The sequence below is a fragment of the Dendrobates tinctorius genome, unplaced genomic scaffold (assembly GCF_039654945.1).
Source record: "Dendrobates tinctorius isolate UK_male_01 unplaced genomic scaffold, ASM3965494v1 ptg000011l, whole genome shotgun sequence".
In the NCBI taxonomy this organism is placed as follows: domain Eukaryota; kingdom Metazoa; phylum Chordata; class Amphibia; order Anura; family Dendrobatidae; genus Dendrobates; species Dendrobates tinctorius.
In genome coordinates this window covers 78,657,087-78,680,041 of record NW_027361679.1, presented here as the reverse complement: position 1 = coordinate 78,680,041, position 22,955 = coordinate 78,657,087, and the positions used below count along the sequence as shown (strand labels likewise).

At 42.4% G+C, this 22,955-nt stretch overlaps 1 protein-coding gene across 1 annotated transcript in view; it reads right to left on the bottom strand.

The window, feature by feature from the left end:
- Positions 1–22,955, bottom strand: part of LOC141048148 (uncharacterized) — a 217,609-nt gene that overhangs the window by 61,179 nt on the left and 133,475 nt on the right. Inside the window, exon 11 of the mRNA XM_073543592.1 lies at positions 20,262–20,326. Within this exon, the coding sequence (XP_073399693.1) occupies positions 20,262–20,326 (65 nt within the window). The remainder of the gene's footprint in view (positions 1–20,261; positions 20,327–22,955) is intronic.

Here is a 22,955-nt window from a genome sequence, read left to right as displayed (position 1 = left end):
GAAGTAGGAGTTATCCAGCACCGTTTTTTGTGGCGGGTTTTGTTATTTTTATCTTTTTTTGGTATCTTTTTTTTATTTTAAGGGGAACTAATGAAAGAGAATAAAATACAGAACCAACCAATTATCTTGGTCAAAGTCGAGGATGAGGTACATGTAGGAGGTAGCCAACAAATTGATTTTTTAAAGGTATATTTATATAAAAGAATATGTTAATTTTTAAATGGAACTAATTAAAATAATAGAAATTAAATACAAAAACAGAGTATTATCGTGAACCAGGAGGCCGAGGTCCAAGTGGAGGATGAAGAGAAAGTGGAGGTGGATGTGGCATTTTTTTTTATAGACGAACGCAAATAGAGTCTAACAATGGCTAGTATAGTTGTCTAGTCAGCCAAAGTTATAGATAAGTCCTTTGCCTGGTTCATTTTAATGAATATGAGCTTGCCCACATGGGCTGTGGGCAGGCAGATGTGCCTGTGTGTGATGACAGCCCTGCCATTATAAAACACACGTTCTGACAGTACACTTGCCGCAAGGCAGGCCAGCACCGAATTGGAGACCCAAAATTTAAATAAGGCAAACCTATCAGTTATAATGTGGAGATGTGTGGACAGGTACTCTTCCACCAGGTTGTGGCGTGCGTAGGAACTGTTTCCACATTTCGGCCATGCTAACCCTGCCTACTGACGTGCTGGCAGTGCCCCAGCTGCGTTGGCGACTCCGCCCCAGCATTGTTCTTCCACTGGTACAAGAATGGAAGTAAGGATGGTAAGTTATTCTTGTAGCGGGGATCCAGCAGGGTGGGAACCTAGTAATCAGAACTGGTAATAATACGAGCAACTCAGCCGTCATTGCATAGGCACAGCAGCATATATTGGCTCATGTGTTCCAGGCTGCCCAGAGTCAATGACAAGCTTTCCTCGATGGGAAGTGTATGGTCTGGGTCCTCTGCGGTCCCCCAGCCAAAGCTCGAGGGATTCCCATGAGCAGCTTGGAGTGCTACCCTGCTGAAAACACTGTTCCTCAAAGTCCTCCTTCTCCTCATCCTTTAAACTAGTCCCTTAGCTGGTCCCTTGCTTACCAGGCCGCTGTTGATTCAGAAACCCACCCTCCGAGCCATTTGTGAATGACATGCCTGATAAAGGTGTGAATGTTGCTTGGTCCTCCGGCTCCTCTTTTTCCTGTGCCACCACCTCATCCATCATCGCCTGAATCACACATGTCCCGCATGGAGACCCACTCACTCGTTGTGAAGTGGTGTTACACCGAGCGACTCGTGTGTGTGCCTCAGCTGAAACTCCACTATTGCCTCCTGCTGCAGGCACAGTCTATCCAGCTTATGCAAGGTGGAGTTCCACCTTGTTGGTACGTCACATATGAGGTGGTGAGCTGGAAAACAGAAGTGACTCTGCAGCACAGACAGGCGAGCAGCAGCAGGGTGAGAATGCCAAAAGCGTCCACACACTGCACGCACTTTCAGAAGCAAATCAGACATATTTGGGTACGTCTTCAGGAAGCTCTACACCACCAAGTTCAGCACATGCATTAGGCAAGAGATGTGAGTCAAACCGGCTACGCCCAGAGCTGCTGCCAGATTTTGCCCGTTATCGCAAACTACCAGGCCAAGCTTGAGGTTCACGGACATCAACTACTCATCTGTCTGCTGTTTTATCCCCATCCACAGCTCCTACGCGGTGTGGTAGCATGACTTGCCAAACAGTCTGCTGGTGTTTCCCCCTGGCTGTGCTGAAATTTGTGGTGCAGTGCTCACTGTGACCAGATGAGGAGGTGGTGGAGGAAACGGAGTAGGAGAAGGAGGCAACATGTACCGAGAAACATCCAACAATCCTCGGTGGTGGTAGGACATGTGCTGGAACGCCTTCTGCCTCACAGCCACCACTATATTCAGCCAGCCGGCAGTTAGGGAGATGAAACATCCCTGTCTGTACTTACTGGTCCACGCATCTGTTGTAACCTTCCTAGTGATGACGTTGCGCAGTGCACATCTTATCTGCTTAGAAACATGTGTGTGCAGGGTAGGGATGGCATGCCTGACAAAGTAGTGGCAGCTGGTAATAACTTACTACGGGACAGCCGCCGACATCAATTTTTTTAAACTAGCGGTCTCCACCAGCCGGAATAACAGAAATTGAAACACCAGTAATTTAGATATACTGACATTCAAGCACATGGCTCGTGGGTGCTTATGTTGGAATTTTGGAGGAATGAGAGCTGAAAACTTCCATGGGACGGTGTAGACATGGTAGGTGACACTACTGGTGGAGGTGTTGCTGTCACATCCTCTATTTGCTGGGAGCCAGGTGGCCCTGTTGAACATGATTGAGAGGAAGAGGTCAAGAGCGCAGCGAAAAAGGAAGCAGGAAGAGGCTCAGATTTGTCATGCTTTTTAAGATATGTACTCCACTGTACATTTTACTTGGATTTGAGATGCCTGACCATGCAGGCGTTGCTCAGGTTTAGAATATTTAAGCCTACCTCGATTAAGGCTCTGATGGCACAGCTCACAAATGATGTGCCGCCTGACTTCATTACATTCGGTAAAGAACTCCCATGCCAGGGAGCTACTTTGAGCTGGCTCATTCCCTTTTCCCGGGGGGTAGTAGTAGACAATGTACAGGCTATGGGTCAGGCTGTGCTTTTACACCCTGCTCCCTCATTTGCTGTGATGATCGGGAAGCGTGACCACATCTTTTTCCTCCGAACTGCACATGTCACTATGAGGCCCTTAAATCCATGTGCAGTCAAAGACCTCATCATTCCCTGCATCATCTTCTACCCAGTCCTGACCCTTGCCCTCCTTAATGATCGGCACACTGCAGAAAGCAGAAGCAGTTGGCACCTGTGTTTCCTCATCACCAGAGATGAGCTGTGGTGGTACACTGACCATGTGCAGTGGTGCTTCCACGTACACATCCTCTGACAGAAAGAGTGGAGGGCATCAGTGCACACAGTCTCTTCCATTTCTGGGGCAGGACCAGGTGGATGGTCCATGGAACCCCAGCCAACGGACTCATCAAACAGCAGAAGAGACTGACTACTGCATGACTTGGCACTCAGACTGCTTGGATGATTTGCAAGGGGGTGAGGTGTGAGGTGTAAGAACAATGACTAAGATCCTCAGGTGCCAACTGAATGCTTTTGCAGGGGACTCGGTGGAAGAAAATGTAAAGGAACTAGAGACACTCTCAGCCATCCAATCTAACATGGCCTCCACACGTTCTGGCCTCACCATACCTTCTGCTGTAATGGGCCTACGCCGACCGTCCTGTCAGCTGCAATTACCTTAGGAAGGTGTTGCAGTTGGACATGTAACAGGTGCAAAATGACCCTGTCCTCTCCCTGCATCAGCTACGCCATCACCAGCAGCAGCACCTGTCCATGTCCCCTATTTTCTGCTCTCCTTATGTTTTCCCCCTTCAAAAAAAATACCTCATAGGCAAGTGGCTGGATTCGGGGACTCTACTCAAGTATATCATGCCGCAGAGAAACAGGTTTTTATGGCACAGTTTTTTTCTCCAAAGAGTACAAACTTTTTATGCAACAGAGCAATAGCATTTTTGCCACCGAGAACAAAGTTGTATGCGACAAAGCAATAGAATTTTTTTGCCTCAGAATACAAGGTTTATATGGCAGATAGCAATAGGATTTTTTTGTCACAGAGAACAAGGTTTTTATACAACAGAGCAATAGAATTTTTTGGCTCAGAGAAGAAGGTTTATATGGCGCAAAGCAATAGGATTTTTTGCCAGACAGCAACAGGCTTTTATGGCACAGAGCAACAGGCTGTTAGAGCAGTTTACACAACGCTGCTATGGCACATAGGAACAGGTTTTTATGGCAGTCCACACAATGCTGCTATGGCAACAGGAACAGACTTTTATGGAAGTCTACACAACACTGCTTTGGCAACAGGAGCAGACTTTTCAAGCACAGAGAACGAGGCTTATATGGCACACAATACCAGACTGATATGGCACAGAGAACCAGCTGGACCCGTAGAAGCGCTGTTGTAGCGCAAAACGGCCGTCGTCCTCTCTTCCCCTATCCCACACACCCCCTGCCTACCACTTTGTTGTTTTGCTCTGTTGGTTAAAGGACTTTTAACTGCAGAATATGGTGAGCGCCACTTTTCATTTTTTCTTCAATGGCATATGATATAAAAAGCATTTTATCAGTGCAGCACTAACAGGTATAATTCATTATATCTGTGATCAGAGAAATAAAAGTTAACCCCTTTCTGCCATTGGACGTACTATCCCGTCCATGTGCCCTGGGCCCGTATGACCATGGACGGGATAGTACGCCATGTGCGATCAGCCGCGCTCACGGGGGGGAGCGTGGCTGATCGCAGCCGGTTGTCAGCTGATTCTCAAAGATGACAGCCGTCACTAATTGCCAGGAATGGTCACAGACCACTCCCGGCACTTTAACCCCCAAAACACTGTGATCAAACATGATCACAGCATTCCAGAGCCGGCAGAGGGGCTTACAGCCCCTCTGCCTTTGGATCGGAGACCCCGTGACATGACGTGGGGTCCCGATCGCTGCCATGTAGATCCGATGTCATCATGACGACATCCGGGTCTCCAGACCTGAGAGACTTCTTGTCATGTGCAGTGATGACCAGGAAGTCTCACAGGTCAGTGTAATAGAGACTGCAAACCGCAAACTATTCTAGGAAAATCTGCGCTCCAGGAGGCAAATAGCGTTCTGTCCCTTCCGAGTCTCTCCGTATGGCTAAGCCGTGCTGAACAGCCACATATGGGGTGTTTCTATATTCAGCAGAAATTGTGGGGCAAATTTTGGTCCTATTTTACCATTTTCCCAGTATGAAAATGTAAAATTTGGGGCTAACACACAATTTTGGTGCTAAAAATGTAAATTATTTTTTCTTCACTGTCCAATGGTATAGAATTCTGTGACACACTGTCAATATAATCACTGCACCCCTAGATGAATTCAATGAGAGGTTTAGTTTGTAAAATGGGGTCACTTATGGGGGGTTCTGCTGTTCTGACACCTCAGGGGCTCTGCCAGTGTGATATGGCACCATCAAACCAGTGCAGCAAAATCTGAACTGTAATATGGCGCTCCTTCCCCTCTGAGCTTTCCACTGCACTGTGCCTCAAAAGTAGTTTTCCTCCACATATTGGGTATCTGCGCACTCAGGAGAAATTGCACAACAAATTGTATGGATAAATTTCTCCTGTTACCATTATGAAAATGCAAAATTTGGAGCTAAAAAAGATTTATCTGGGAAAAATGTATATTTTTTATTTTCCTGGCTCTGCATTATAAACTTCTGTAAAGCACCCGTGGGTTCAAGGTGCTCAATACACATCTAGATAAGTTCCTTATGGGGTCTAGCTTCCATAATGGAGTCACTTGTTGGGGGTTTCCACTGTTTATGCACATCAGGGGCTCTCCAAACGCAACATGGCGCCCGCTAATTATTCCAGCAAATTTTGCATTCAAAAAGTCAAATGGCGCTCCTTCCTTTCCAAGCCCTGTCGTGTGCCCAAACAGTTGTATTCCTGCAGATATTGGGTATTGGCGTACTCAGAAGAAATTGCACAAACAAATTTTATGGAGCAATATCTCCTGTTACCCTTATGAAAATGCAAAATTTGGATGTTCTGTCCAGCCATATAATTGCTGTCTAGAAAGTTTAGTCATATTTTTTATGTCTCCGTTATTACAGACATTGTATATTTTGTGTGTATTAATCCTTCCTATATTTTATATTGTAAGGTAACAGCACCATCTGCTGGCGGTTTAATGTATACATTCTAGTTTAATTTGCAATGTGTTATGGGATGTTCCTAGGGCATTGTGGGATTGTTCCTGTTGCATTGTTGTCTTATCATGACACTGTGAAGGGAACAGCAGCCATTGTTCCTCCATGCATCTGAGGATAAACCTCACCATTCGTTTTCTTCATGCTCCTTAAACAGCCTGCTTTAAGCATAGTTGGTAAGCACTATCTATGTGTTACAGTCCTGTGTTTATCAATACGTTGCCTGTACTAAGTAGGTAATCATCACCTATGTATTACCTCATGTTACTGTTTTACCTCATATTACTGTGTATTGCAGACTATTTGTGTTTTATGCTCTGTGCAATTATATATTCTGAAATGCTCCTGTTATTGCATCCTATAGTTTCACCCTTTCCTGTCACAGCTACAATCAATAAAATAAGGTTACAACTTACAGCCTCTTTTTCTTAAAGATAAGATAATCATTTAATCGTCCCACCATGGGGAAATTCAGAGCATTACAGCAGCAAGGCAGGAACAAGTACAGATACAGATGCATAAAGGTATAACATTGACAGTAGGTAGGTACATATACGAGAAAAAAAAATAAAAGATATAACTGGACTATCACAACTTTGGATCTATCAGTTCACTGTTTGGGTCGTTCTCCGTTTTGGACAGTGCTGGTTATACAGCCTAACTGCAGCAGGAAGGAAGGACTTTCGATAGCGCTCCCTCTCACATTTAGGATGAAGTAGCCAGTTACTGACAGTACTGCACATCTTTGTCACGGTCTCATGCATGGGATGGGAATCATTCTGCACCATATAGCTCACCTTGGCCAGTATCCTCCTGTCGCCTACTTCCTGAACTGGATCAAGGGGGCATCCCAGGACAGAGCTGGCCCTTCTAATCAGTTTGTCCAGCCTATTCCTGTCCCTGGTTGATATGCCACTACCCCAGCACGTCACACCAAAGAAGATGACTGATGCCACAACAGAGTTGAAGAAGGATGCAAGGAGTGCCCCCCTAACTCCGAAGGCTCTCAGCCTTCTGAGCAGATAAAGCCTACTGTGGCCCTTCCTGTACACTGCATCCAAGTGATGGGCCCAGTCAAGCTTATTATTGAGGATCACACCAAGGTACTTATAGGTGTCAACTATCTTAATGTCATTTCCCTGAATGTTCACCACTACTGGTGGATTTTTTCCCTTGCGAAAGTCCACCACCAATTCCTTGGTCTTCCCGGAATTAATCCTAAGGTGGTTCCTCTGACACCACTCCGCAAAAGCTTGGTTAGTATCTCTGTACTCTCTTTCATCTCCTCCTGCGATGAGGCCTACTATTGCAGAGTCATCAGAATACTTCTGCAAGTAGCAGCTAGATGAGTTGCACTTAAAATCCGCAGTGTACAGTGTGAAGAGAAAAGGGGCAAGAACTGTACCTTGAGGTGCCCCGGTATTGCAGATCACCGTGTCTGACACATTGTCCCGAACCTTTACAAACTGAGGTCGGTTCGTGAGGTAGTTAAGGATCCAGGTGGAGAGTTGGAGGTCCACGTCAACAAGGCCCAGCTTGTCTCTCAGTAGACCAGGCTGTATGGTATTAAAAGCACTAGAGAAATCGAAGAACATTATTCTCACAGTGTTCCCAGGTTTCTCCAGGTGAGAGAGAGTCCTATCTAGAAGGTGGATAATGGCATCATCCACACCAATGCCCGGCCTGTAGGCAAACTGGAGACGGTCCATATCCGAGCTCACTAGAGGACGGAGACGTGTGAGAACCAATCTCTCTAGTACCTTCATCAGGTGTGATGTCAATGCTCCAGGTCTATAGTCATTAAGGTCTTTCGGATAAGGTTTCTTCGGAACTGGTATCACACACGATAATTTCCACAGTTGTGGTACTATACCTATTCTCAGGCTCATATTGAACACTCAATGTGCCCGCAGGTTTTGATTAGCCTTGCACTGATGCCGTCAGGACCTGCAGCCTTCAAAACTTTGATCTTATCCAGTTCTTTTGCAACCTGGGTACTTGTGAAGAACAGACCTTGGCTCAGTTGACAAGTTGCAGCAGGGGGTGAGGTTATTGGGGGTTTAGCTACATGTCTCACTACACACCGTGGTAACTTGTATGAGGACAGTATAGTGAAACAACTGCTGAGAACAAGCTCAGAAGATCTGACGATACAGAGCCCGCCATTATCCAAGCATACGGTTATTGTATACGGGTATTGCAGCAACCTCCTAATGGTCGCACCGAATAATCGGACCATAAGGAGCCCGCCATTATCCATGCAGAGCCGACACAGGGATATCGCAGCGGTCCCCTAACCATTGAATCATGTCTCAAGGGCGAGCATCCTCTGTCAAAATGAGATCAAAAGTTGGTTTCTCCAAGAAATTATCTGTCAGCAATGCTGCCGCCATTGCCCGCGCAAAAGCTGAAGCAGCAAAAGCACGAAGCACCTTTGCTGAGCAAGAGATACAATTGAAGCTACAACAAGCATCGCTAGAGGCAGAAAAAGCACGCCAACAAGCATGCCTGGAAGAAGAGAAGGCGCGCTTTGAAGAGACATTACAGAAGCTTGCTATCGAAAAAGAAACAGCAGCTGCCACAGTGGAAGCAGAAGCCTTAGAAGCTGCCGTATATTCTGATGATGAACACAGCAGATGCAGCAGTGTGCTAGGCCTACAGCAAATTGCTCACGATCCATTGCAACGTACTGCAGAGTATGTCCATCAACATTCCAAATCAAATGACGATCCAGACCCACAGCCAAAGACAGAGCATTCTGTCAGTGAGACAAGCCTACCAGATTATTTGGTCCTCCAGAAAGCCAACTATCGGTCTCCCGGCTGCAAGTAAGGAAATACACATTGGGATGAGACTGACTACAATAATCTTTCTGCTGAACAGAACATCCGGAATCTGTCCCGGCTAAAAGAGACTCGCTTCACTTCTAATAGGTACTACAGCAGTTGGACCAAACCAAAGACATCTAACAGGTATGACCGCACAGCACACATGTACTCTGACAACACACCATCAGCTGATATTAGCACCAATCAAGCCACGATGGACTTTGCCAAGTTCCTTGCGTGACGTGAGTTGGTCACTAAGGGACTTGTAAAGTTCAGCGATCGTGCTGAAAACTATAGAGCTTGGCGAACCTCCTTCAAAAATGCCATAAGAGACATAGGGCTATCATGTAGTGAAGAAGTGGATCTCCTGGTAAAATGGCTAGGAAGTGAGTCTGCTGAACACGCAGAGACATTAATGTAAATTATCCAGATGTCGGCCTCAAAAGAATTTGAAATAGACTTGATGAATGTTATGGCTCTGTGGAGGTTATAGAAAGTGCCTTGTTTAAAAGAATAGAAGACTTTCCTAGATTAGTGGACAAGGACTATTCAAAGCTCAGAGAATTAACTGACTTGTTAATGGAGTTGTGTGTAGCAAAAGCAGAAGGACATCTTGTGGGGTTGACATACCTTGACACCACTAGAGGTGTGAACCTCATAGTTCAAAAACTCCCATACAACCTGCAAGACAAGTGGGTTACATATGGTTCTACTGTAGGTATAAGCAGACTTACAATGTACCATTTCCTCCATTCAATGTGTTTGTAAATTTTGTTTCAGAACAAGCAAAAATTAGAAATGACCCTAGCTTTGATTTCACGCTGTCTTGTGCTAATACCTCTGTTAGTAAACCTTGTAGAACAACTGTAGAGGTCCACAAAACTAATGTTTCCTCCACAGGTTCAGTTCACAAAGAGTTCAGCTCCTCTCAAGGAGAAGACAAATCCAAGGATCCAAGCAGACAGTGTCCCTTACACAAGAAGCCACATTCCTTACTTAAGTGCAGAGCTATCAGAGAAAAGTCTTTGGAAGAACGGAAGGCCTTCCTTAAGGAGAACCACATCTGCTACAAATGCTGCTCTTCAACATTCCACTTCACCAGGGACTGTGAGGTTAATGCAAAGTGTTCTGAATGTGAGAGCACTGAACATAATTGAGTTCTACACCCTGGACCACCAGGAGAGACTCTGCCCCAAGTCCAAGAGCATAGCGGGGAGCTCAAGGACTCAAATACTGACACTCCAGCAATTACTTCTAAGTGTATAGAAGTTTGTGGAAATCTCATAGGAGGCAAGTCCTCCTCTAATATTTCCCTAGTGAGAGTTTACCCAGCAGACAAAATGGACAAAGCCATCAAAATATACGCGATTTTAAATGATCAGAGTAACAGGTCATTAGCCAAGTCTGCCTTCTTTGATAGCTTTAACGTCAGAGGATCCAGTGCCCCCTACTCTTTAAAAACTTGTGCCGATATAGTAGAGACAGCTAGTAGGAGAGCAACAGGCTACATAGTCGAGTCTATAAATGGCCAAATGTGTCTGCCCTTACCAACCATATTGGAATGTATTCAGATTCCCATCATCCTCATCTGAATCTTATAGAGCGTCTTGCTCCTTGGGAGAGATATTCTACAAGTCCACAAGGTTAGGCAGCATATCTATGGCTCTCACAAAGCTCCATATGCCCAGAGACTCGACTTTGGGTGGGTCATTGTAGGAGAGGACTGTTTAGGAGAAGCACACAAACCGACAATGGTTAACAACATGCTTACCAGTATGCTCGAGAACGGACGTCCATTTCTCCTTCAACCATGTGAAAATCACTACTTCATAAAGGAATTGCCACACAGCACTTCAGCACCAAGTATCTTGGCAAGTCATGCCTACGATGATTGCATCAAGAATTGTGACCAAGATCACCTTGGGTGTACGGTCTTCCGCAAGATAAAAGAAGATAATCGTACAGCAATGTCATCTGAAGATAGACAGTTCCTAGAGTTGATGGAGCAAGGAACGGTGCAGGACAAAACTAAGAGCTGGATTGCACCTCTACCTTTCAAGCCTCAAAGACAACGCGTGCCTAACAACAGAGAACAAGTTTACAAACACTTTGTCTCCCTCAGGCACAGCTTCTGTAGTAGACCAAAGATGAAAGACCATTACTTAACCTTCATGGAGAAGATATGTAAGAACAGTTATTCAGAGTTAGCGCCTACACTTCAAGACTCTGAAGACCACTGGCACCATGGTAAACACGTCCACACAGCTCTCGAGCTAGAGCAGTTGAAGAATGTAATTATCCAAGCTGTACAGCTGGAAAAAGAAATTAACTGTGTAACCAACCAAAGATCAATACCAAAAGATAGTGTTCTGAGGAAACTTGGAGCAGCAAGAGAACTGCAACTCTCTTCCAACTTGGATATTAATGGCATAGAAAAATACCTAAGTGTACAAGGGTGTACTTGGACATTCAACCCACCACAATCTTCACACATGGGAGGTGTATGGGAGAGAATGATAGGTGTTGCAAGGAGGATCCTTGATTCAATCTTCTTACAAGAAGTATCTGCAAGACTGATGCACAAAAGCTTGCCAACTTTCATGGCCGAAGTGTCAGCCATCATAAACGCCAGACCTTTAACTCCAATGTTCAGTAATCCTGATGACCCTACTGTTCTCACCCCAGCCCTGCTGTTTACACAGAAGACCGACCCTAATTGCTCTCCACCTGGAGAATTTAATGTTAAAGATCGTTACAGGAGTCGATGGAGACAAGTACAGAGTCTCACCAATGCCTTTTGGGACAAGTGGAAAAAACAGTACCTTCCTACTCTGCAACAGAGGAGAAAGAGGCAAACCAGTAAGCCAAACCTCCAGCCCGGCGATATAGGGCTAATGAAGGACTGTCGGTCTTGGAGAAATGAATGGCCATTAAGTCTCATTACCCAGAAATTCCTGAGTAAAGACGGAATCGTACGTAAGGTAGAAGTAAAAATAGGGAAACAAGGCAAGACTAAATTGTTCTTCAAGCCAGTAGGGGAACTAGTTCTGCTGTTCTCGTCCAAGAAACACAATAGTGACGTCGGCTGACGTCAAGCGGGGAGTGTTCTGTCCAGCCATATAATTGCAGTCTAGAAAGTTTAGTCATATTTTTTATGTCTCCGTTATTACAGACATTGTATATTTTGTGTGTATTAATCCTTCCTATATTTTATACTGTAAGGTAACAGCACCATCTGCTGGCGGTTTAATGTATACATTCTAATTTAATTTGCAATGTATTATGGGATGGTCTTAGGGTGTTGTGGGATTGTTCCTGATGCATTGTGGTCTTATTATGACACTGTGAAGGGAACAGCAGCCATTGTTCCTCCATGAGTCTGAGGAGAAACCTCACCATTCGTTTTCTTCATGCTCTTTAAACAGCCTGCTCTAAGCATAGTTGGTAAGCACTATCTATGTGTTAGACTGCTTTCACATATCAGTTTTTTAGCGTCAGTCACAATCCGTTGTATCGACGGATCGTCGGATCTGTCGCAGATTGTGAAAAACTGATGCAACGGAAATCCGTTGAATCCGTTTTTTCATCTGTTTCTTCCATTTTTTGACAGATCCATTTTTAAAAATGCCCACAGACAGATAGATAGACAGATCTATAGATAGATAGATAGATATGGGATGGATAAAATACATAGATATATCTATAGATATATCCATGGATATTTCCATAGATATATCCATAGATACAGCTATAGCTCTATCTATGGGTATATCCATAGATCTATCTATAGATCTGTCTATGGGTATATCCATGGATCTATCCATAGATATATCTATAGATATATCCATAGATATATCTATGGATATATCCATATATATATCTATGGATATAGCCATAGATATATCCATGGATATATCTATGGATATCTATGGATATATCCATAGATATGTCTATAGAAATATCCATAGATAAATCCATAGATATATCCATAGATATAAACCATAGATATGGATATATCCATAGATATATCTATCTTTTGATATATATATGGATAGATATAGATAGATAAATAATAGCAAGGCCGATGTTTATTAATGAACAGTATTTTTTATTTTAAAAAAGGGAAAAAAATGGTGTGGGCTCCCGCGCAATTTTCTGCGCCAGAGGGGGAAAGCCGACAGCCAGGGGCCAATATTTGTAGCCTGGGAAGGGGATAATACCTATGGCACCTTCCCAGGCTATAAATATCAGCCAGCAGCTGTCTGCATAGCCTTTACTGGCTATTAAAATAGGGGGACCCCCCATGACATAGGGTCCCCCTATATTTTATAGCCAGAAAGGCTACGCAGACAGCTGTGGGCTGATATTCATAGCCTAGGAAGGGGCCATGGATATTGCCCCCCGGCTACAAATACCAGCCCGCAGCCACCCCAGAAATGGTGCATCTCTAAGATGCATCAATTCTAGCACTTAGCCCCTCTCTTCCCACTGCCGTGTAGCGGTGGCATATGGAGTAATAAGGGATTAATGTCACCTTGCTATAGTAAGGAGACATTAAGCCCGGTTAATAATAGAGAGCCGTCAATGAGACGCCTATCCATTATTAATCTTATATTAATAAAGGGTTAAAAAAGCACACACATAAGAATAAAGTATTTTAATGAAATAAAATACGACACATTTTTTAAAAAAAAAATATTTTACGCCTATCCAGTCGAAGCCCTCGATCACCTGCAAAAAAAATAAAAAAACAAACCAACAATAAACCCCTGTCTGACGTAATCCCATTAATAACAAGTGTCCCACGACGATCTGCCCTATAGAGCTGTCATATCAGCAGATGTGACCTCTCTATAGGCTTCCGATGACACACTGACCGGAGATAACCCTCCAGCAGTGTGTCATTGGAGATAAGCCTCTCGCTTTACGGTACTACAGTGTGAGAAAATTCTCACGCTGTAGTGCCACAAAGTGACAGGTGAACTCAGGTGACCTGTCGGCGGCGGAGTGATACAATGCGGGGGATTATCTCCGTCATTGTATCACTGGAGCCCCTGGAGAGCAATCTTTCCTATGTCCATTGTCTCCGGCCGACGGACAAAGAATTTCCAACAGATCCGTCAAACGACGGATGAAATGTGCGGTCATCCGTCGTAATCCGTCGCTAATACAAGTCCATGAGAAAAAAACGGATCCAGCAGCATCAGTCATCCGATTTTTTCAAAATCCGACGACTGTGACTGATGGCAAAAAACTGATATGTGAAAGCAGCCTTACAGTCCTGTGTTTTTCAATACGTTTGCTGTACTAAGTAGGTAATCATCACCTATGTATTACCTCATGTTACTGTATTACCTCATATTACTGTGTATTGCAGACTATTTGTGTTTTATGCTCTGTGCAGTTATATATTCTGAAATGCTCCTGTTATTGCATCCTATAGTTTTACCCTTTCCTGTCACATCTACAATCAATAAAAGAAGGTTACAACTTACAGCCTCTTTTTCTTAAAGACAGGGGGGTTTAGCTACATGTCTCACTACACACCGTGCTAACGTGTATGAGGACAGTATATTGGAGCTAAAAAAGATTTATCTGGGAAAAATGTGATTTTTTTATTTTCACGTAATAAATGTCTTTGAAGCACCTGTGGGTTAAAGGTGCGCAATACACATCTAGATAAGTTCCCTAACATGTCTAGTTTCCAAAATGGTGTCACTTGTTGGGGGTTTCCACTGTTTAGGCACATCAGGGGCTCTCCAAACATGACATGGCGTCCGCTAATTTTGCCAGCAAATTTTACATTCAAAAACTGAAATGGCGCTCCTTCTCTTCTAAGTCCTGCCTTGTGCCCAAACAGTAGATTCCCCCACATATGGGGTATTGTCATGCTCAGGAGAAATTGCACAACAAATTGTACGATCCATTTTCTCCTGTTACCCTTGCAAAAGTAATAAAAAATACTGTAGGTCTAAAGAAAAATTTTTGTGAAAGAAAAGTAAATGTTTATTTTTTCCTTACACATTTAAAAAATTCCTGTGAAGCACCTGAAGGGTTAATAAACTTCTTGAATGTGGTTTTGAGCACCTTGAGGGGTGCAGTTTTTATAATGGTGTCAGTTGTGGGTATTTTCTTTAATATAGGCCCCTCAAAGTCACTTCAAATGTAAGGTGGTCCCTAAAAAATGGTTTTGAAAATTTTGTTGTAAAAATGAGAAATCGCTGGTCAACTTTTAATCTTTATAACTTCTTAACAAAAAAAAATATATGTTTCCAAAATTGTGCTGATGTAAAGTAAACATGAGGGAAATGTTATTTATTAACTATTTTTTCGCCATATTTCCATTTTTTTAACAAATAAATGCAAGTCATGTCAAAGAAATTTTACCACTATCAGGAAGTACAATATGTCACAAGAAACCAGTCTCAGAATCAGTGGGATCCATTAAAGCGTTCCAGAGTTATGACTTCATAAAGTGACAGTGGTCAGAACTGTAAAAATAGGCCACATATTTGACATTCTGGAACAACCCGATCTATAAAACGATCACAAGATTTAACCCTTTCGATGAACTCCGTAAAAAAAAGTGGCAAAAAACTATGCTTTTTCATCATACCGCCCAAAAAAAGTAGAATAAAACGCCATTAAAAAGTCAAATTTAAATAAAAATGGTATCTCTGAAAACATCATCTTTTCCAACAAAATACAAGCATCATACAGCTTTGTCAGCAGAAACATAAAGTTATAGCTCTCAGAAAATAGCAATGCAAAAACATTTTTTTTTCTATAAAAGTTTTTATTATGTAAATGCAGCAAAACATAAAAAAATATAAATGTGTTATCGCTGTAATCGTACTGACCCGAAAAATAAAGCTGTCTTATGACTTTTAGCATACAGAGAATGGCATAAAAAAATCCCCAAAAAACAATTCCTGAATTGCTGTTTTTTCTTTATTCTATCATCCAAAAATGGGAATAGAAAGCAATAAAAAAAAGTTATGTGCCTGAAAATGGTATGGTACTAGTAAATGCAACAACTTGTCCCACAAAAAAAACAAGCCATCACATGACTGTTGTCAGAAATAAAGAGAAATTAATTAGCTCTCAAAATATGGCACTGCAAAACCTTTTTTTTTTTCACATTTTTTTAGTGTGTGATAGCAGCCAAACATAAAAACTGATATAAATCTGGTATAGCTGAAATCACATCAATCCGAAGAATAAAGTAATCTAATATTTACCGCACGGTGAATGGTATAAAACAATAAGTAAAAGCACTTCTCGACCTGCTGTTGATTGTTCATTCTTCCTCCCAAGGAATGCAGTAAGGCTCAGCTCACATTAAGGCTATGTGCCCACATAGTTTTAAGGTTGTGCGGATTTTGTTGAAAAATCCGCAGGTAAATCCGCAGGACAAAAGTCCTGCGGTTTATCTGCAGATTAGCCTGCGGTTTCACACCTCATAATGATAAGGAAAATGCAAGTCATGCGGAAACCGCACAAAGAATTGACATGCTGCAGATTGTGACCCGCAGCAAATCCGCAGCATGTGCACTGCGGGGTTTTTTTTAATAGGAAATAAAAGTACTGTACAATGCAGCAGAGTCTGCTGCGGACCCGCAGGGCCAAATCCGCTGCGGATCCGCAGCAGAATCCGCAGCGTGTGCACATACCCTTATTCTGCACTGACACCAGTGTTTCCATGTAAATCTCTGAAATACATGATTCAGACGGAATCTCCAGTGGAAGATTCCCTATAATGAGGCAGATGGAGGCACTGTGGATGGTGTGCATAAAAGCAAGGTCAGCCACAGTTTTCAGCATCTCTGAAAAGAAGGACAAAGCTCAACAAAGGCCAGGAAGAGTCAAGAGTAACTCTGATGCCTCATTATAGTGAATGGAGTCCTCAGGGGTTTCATCTGAATCACCTCATTTTGAGATTTAGATAGAAATCCCGATATAAGTGCTCAGCATAGAGCACCGGATAAATGTGATCCAAAATGTTATGTCAAATGTTCCCACTAAAAGTTTCAACTTAAACCGCAAAAAAGCAAAACCCCACCCAGGTTTGTCATCTGTTAATGGAAATATAGGGGGCTTTAACATTACTGATAGCACAAAGGTTCTGGAAAAGCGCTATGGCTGCTCACCCCCCAAAAGAAATCCAGAAAATTCTGGGCTCCAGAATTCAAGTGCTCTCTCTGTCTTTCCTTCTGAGGCCCACAGTGTGCCCAAATCACATTTAGCATCCACGTTTGGCATTTCTGTAACTATGTGATATATCCATGTAAAAATGAAAAGCGGCACTCAGCAGATAAGTGATTCAAAAAAACCTGTATTCCCAGTTGTTGTAGCGTGAAATAGCTCCTCTCTCCTACACACTCCCTGCCCTCCGCTTTGCCTGTTTTTGTTCCAATGAACTGGGAAAAAAGTTTTTTTGAATCACATACCTGGTAAGTGCCATTTTTCATTTTTACTTGGATGCATAATATAGAATTCTAATGTGAGCACCACCAAGCTTCTCTTGATTTACAATCTGTAGAAATGTAATTTACAGGTTCATGTCTCCAGAATCACGATCTGGGCATAATATACAGGCACTACAATGAATTTTTCACTAGAATGGCAAATTTGCAATTTCCATTGCTCTCCTGGCACTTAAGGGTTTTGTATAAGAAGTCCGCAAACTATTCTAGAATAATTTATCCTACAAGAGTCAAATAGCACTCCGTTCCTCCCTAGTCTCGGCGTGTGGCTAAGCAGTACTGTATTACCACATTCAGAAAAATTATATGACAAATTATAATACAATTTTACCTGTGTGAAAATGTAAAATTTGGGGCTAAAAAAAATGTTTGTGGTAGACATGTAATTATTTTTCTTCATTGCCCAATAGTATAAAATTTTATGACACACTCGTGGTGTCAATATGATCACTGCATCCTTAAATTAATTAATTGAGAGATGTAGTTTGTAAAATGGGGTCACTTATGGGGGTTCTGCTGTTCTGGTACCTCAAGTGCTCTTCCAGTGGATCATAGCACCAGCAAAATCTACCCTATAATATGGCGTCCCTTCCCTTTTGAGCTTTCAACTGTGCCTGAAAAGTAGTTCCCGATTACATTAAGGGCATTGTCGCACTCAAAAGAAATTTCACAAAAAACTGAGAGGTTCATTCTTTCCTATTAGCCCTTATAAAAATTTAAAACTTGAGGCTAAAACAACATTTTAGTTGTAAAATTGTAATAATTTTTTCCGTGCCCATTGGCATAAAATTCTGCAAAACATATGTGGTGTCAACATGTTCACTGCAACCCTAGATGAATTCAATGGGGGGGTGTAGATTGTAAAATGGAGTAACTTATAGAGGGTTCTACTGTTATGGCACCTCGGGGGCTTTGCCATTGTGCATGGCACCATCAAGGTATTCCAGCAATATCTGAACTGCAATATGGCACTTTTTCCCTTCTGAACTTTGCACTGTGCCTTAAAAGTAGTTTCTGACCACTTATGGGGTATTCGTGTACTTAAGAGATATTGCGTAATAATTGTACCATTCATTTTCTCCTATTATCCCTTTTGAAAATTAAAAACTTTGGGCCAAATCAACATTTTAGTGGAAAAACTGGCAATTTTCCATTTACTCAGCCCAATATTATATGATTCTGTGACTCGCTTGATGGATAAAAATGCACACTACACCCTAGATGAATTCCGCAAGAGGTGCAGTTTTGAAAATAGAGTCACTTGTGGGGGTTGCTGCTGTTTTGGCATGTCAGGAACTCTTCAAATGTGACATGGCATTCACAATCTATTCCAGCCAAAATTAACCTCCAGAATTTGTTAGGGTCGGCGGAACGCACCAAATATAAATAATAGTAGGTGCGTTCGCCGCCCGGGGTCCACCGTGCGGTAGATGACAAGACCGCTGCTGAACAATGGCAGATGCACCTAGTAGGTGCGGGACTGCGCTCGGGTTAACGTCACCCGAACGCTAAAGCAAAGGCACAGGCCCTGTTAGCGTCACAGAGACCTGCGTGTGGCGTCGCAGCCGCGAACACCAATAGTTGCTGTTACTACTGCGCAGCGGCAGAGAAAAGCCGCAAGCGTCGGCGCCGAGGACCGGGCGCCGACAGACGCTAGTGTAGGTGTGGAGCAAGTGGCGTGTAGCTTGCCACAACCCTGGAGCTGACTATTCACACTCGGTCACCACTCGTAATATCAGAGGGTAGGGGTTTCATAATGAGTCAGACACCAGTCCATACATCCATCACCATACACACACAGAATAATATGCTACACTAGCGCATGGCCGAGCCGCCATGCAGGCTTTTTATAGCCATGCGCTTCCGGGACCTTCCAATACTTTGGGAAGGACCAATCAGATCCGACATAGGACCTGCACATGTGACCCCTGCTCTCCACTGAGAGGACAAGTTGCGGGCATGCCCAGTAGCACGGCACGAGGACTTAGCCTCTGGAGCAGTTCCCTGCAAAGCCGGTTGCGCTACCATTGCTGCACCAGAGGTGGCAGCAACATCCAGGCTCACAGAACAAGTCTGAGGGGAATGCCTGGCTCGCCGTGATTGCTGAGCAGGAGTCTGAGCGGTCGGAGGAGAATGAGAGACCGCAGGATGTCTGGCTCTGGATTCCCGCTGTGCAGTGGCAGGAATCCGACGCCTAACAGAATTAAGTTGACGCTCCTTCCCTATCGAGCACTGAAGTATACCAAAACAGTAGTTTTCCACCACATATGGGCTATCAGTGTACTCTGAAGAAATTGCACAATAAATTGCATAGTCCATTTTATCCTGTTACCTTTGTCAAAATTAAAAATTTTGGGCAAAATCAACATTTTTGCAGGAAAAAATGTATTTTTTTCATTTTCACAGCTCAACGGTGTAATATTCTGTAACGCACCTGTGTGTTCAAGGTGCCACCACACTTCTAAATAAGTCACTTGAATGTTGTAGTTTCCAAAATGATATCACTCGTGGGAGATTTTCACTATTTGTGCACATCAAGGGCTCTGCAAACGTGACATGATGTTCACTATTTATTCTAGCCAGTTTTGCACTCCAAAACTTACATGGTGCTCCTTCCCTTCTGAGCCCTGCCATGCACCCAAATAGTAGTTTTTCACCACATATGGTGTATCATCGTACTCAGGAGAAATTGCATAGCAAATTTTATGTTCCATTTATTTTCACAAATAAACCCCAAAAATATTGACCTAAATTTATCACTAACATAAATTATAACCTCAAAATTACTGGGATAAGTTGGTGGATTCCAGAGTTACTACCACATAAAGTAACACTATATCTGTGTATGGTGAGCTACATCTAATGGGAGCTGCAGGTAGCCACTATAACAATATTACAGCAACCAGGGCAATCAAGCATCTTTTCATTACAGGCCCTATGAATGTAGTACAGTTGCAACTATGACGGGGCTGCCATTGTCAAGTAGTCACTATTAATTGATTAATGTAATGTATTCAGTATTAATAAAAAAAGTGTGATTGTACCTGTTTGATACATTATCATTACCATTAGTAGTTATTTCCATGCTTAGTAACTAATGAAATAAACAAATGTTATTATGTCTCTTACCTTGTGTGTTTGTGAATATTATTACCCGACGAATACTCAACCATCACCTTTAATTCACTTTCTTCCTAAGTGTTTAAAAGATCATATTTAGCACTGAATACACAGAAGGAGGTAATGAAAATGGAAAGTGGGCACAGCAAGGATAAATGAAAACGGGGTGCTCCACAACCTTACATGCAAACATTAGCAGGAAGGAAGAAGGAAATGTCCGTAAGGAGAAAAAGTGTGCACATCCATTGTTTATTTAGATTTCAATCTTATTAAAAAATGGCACAAGAAATGACAACATAGACAGAGACATATTCATTAAAAAGAATTAAAAAAGAAGATGAGACCTGGAGAGGGTGGTAAGTGATAATCCCATGAGTTCCCCTCCCTCAGGCAATTACAGAAGTATATACAAATACACAAAAGGAGCTATTTCCACTAAACAATCATATAGGAATAATAAATGATAATTAGGGCTCTTGCACACGACTGTTTAAATCGAGTGAGCATTCTCCGTGGTTTTGACAGATCACACTCGTACCCATGTTATTCTATTGGGCTGTACACATGTCCCATTTTTTTTCCTGAGACTGAGTGCTCCGAAGAGAAACTATGACCCTAGCCTATGGGCAAACATAGGATTTGCTACAGAGCTGTGTCCTGTAGATTCATACACAGATTAGAGATGTAATATACGCCGGACAAAATACAAGTAAAGAGAGATGTCAGAGATGACATTCAAGCTGCCCAGGAGATGTGGTATATCCGACCATGTTCCTGCACAGACAGACACAGCCATTACACAGTACACAGCAGGGGCACATTTATAAGATTATCTCAGCACAGGAACTTTTTTTTAAACATATCCAATTGTGGAAATTTTTTATTATTCCAAGATCTATTTATTAAAATTAATTATGCTCATGGGATAACCCCATTAAATCTATCATTTTTATTCGCTTGTGCACCCCTTAAACATTTTGCTGAAACCAGCTTTTCAAAATAACGATTTAGAAAAGTCATATCCCAGTGTTAAAGGGGTTTTCTGATTTTGGAAAATCCCTGGCTGTAGATAATGCTTTAGGGTAGAGACAGACTGCCGTATTTCTCGTGCGAGAATCACTTGGTAAACCTCGTCCTGGTTGTCGGCTCTCCTGACCTGAGCTTGAAAGCTGTATAGTAATCCATCACGCTGTCATGCTCAGGTCAGGTGAGGTGCCGGACAGTCCGTGCAGTGCGGTGCGATTCTCGAACAAGTTATATGGCTGTCTGACCCTGCCCTTACTCACCCTCCTTGACCCACGCGCTAAGTCTCCACCATTGCTATAGGTGTCTGTTAGCATTTGCAGTGCTGAGATCACATAAACAGTGCTACAGCCAATTACTGAGATCAGTGGCTCTCCCTGAGCAGACAGCACGAACCGCTCGGTCACTGAGCCCAGTTATTGGTTGCAGAGCTGTCTATGTGACATAGCGCTGCAGATGATAACAGACTCCAGGAGCAGTGGCGAAGACTGAGCACTGGGCCATGGAAGAGTGAGTGAAGGACAGGTTTTTGTTTTTTATTTTTAGAAAAACTGCAGCTGGTGAAACAGCGTTATTTTTTAAACTGGAAAACCCCTTTAAATGGCAGTTTAGGAAAACCATTTTTTAACTGATCCCTGTAAAGGTGATTTGAATTGAGTATATATTGTACTGTACATAATAAAAAATACAGGGCTCTATGTTTCTTTTGAGGTCAAGCAGTTAGTTTTAGCTGAATTGGCATTCAGAGCTAGGAAATCATTTCCAGCCAACATTTTTATGGGCAAACTGCAAAATCAACCATAGATCATAAATATTATAAGTAGTAAATGTCTATAGGTCAGATATTTACATGAGCAGCATTTAACAGGAACAATGAGATCAGGATAATTACTGTCACAGTAACCGGTACAAGCGTTTTGAGCATAAAAATATTCTGCATTTTTTCTTAGTATACAAGGCATATTACGGTGTACACAAGGCAAAAAAATATTTAATAATGTTACCTGCTGCAGGGTATATAGACAGGTATATTGTGATAAGCTTACAGATTCATGTACATTGCCATCCTATGAATATGCCAGAAAGTTTTTTTTACTAGAGTATGTTTTTTAATCGCCAAGATTTGTGCAGAATTACTCATCTACAATGTTCAAGTCACTCTTGCCATCTTGTGGTTATTTGTAGGTAAAACACTAATGTGCCTAAAACTATTGGAAATCCTCAGGTGCTTTAGCTGTTATTACTGTAGATATTTAATTCTTTGATTGACCGCCTTGGGTAACCAGCAAAAAAACATTACTTAGATTATGAGTGGTAAACAATCAAATTACATACAATACAGTACATAATAAAAATATGATCTGGATTGCAAGAAAGGCAATTTATTCAACTCTGTCACCTTGAACATACGTGAGCATAATATGTCAGTAGAGCCTGATGAGCTGACAAAAAGCAGAGATTTTGCATCCTATCTGGGTAACACCAAAGGTCATCTTTCACCCTGCACTGTAAAAAATACTACAGAAACAAGGAATCCTGTAATATCTAGATCCTTACAGGTACTAAGATTATTATAATCCAGGGGTTGTATACTTGAAAATTATTCTAGATCCTTGCATTGATGGATGCAAGATTAGTTTATGAGAGTTAGAAAAAGGGGCTAACAATTTTAAGCTTGGA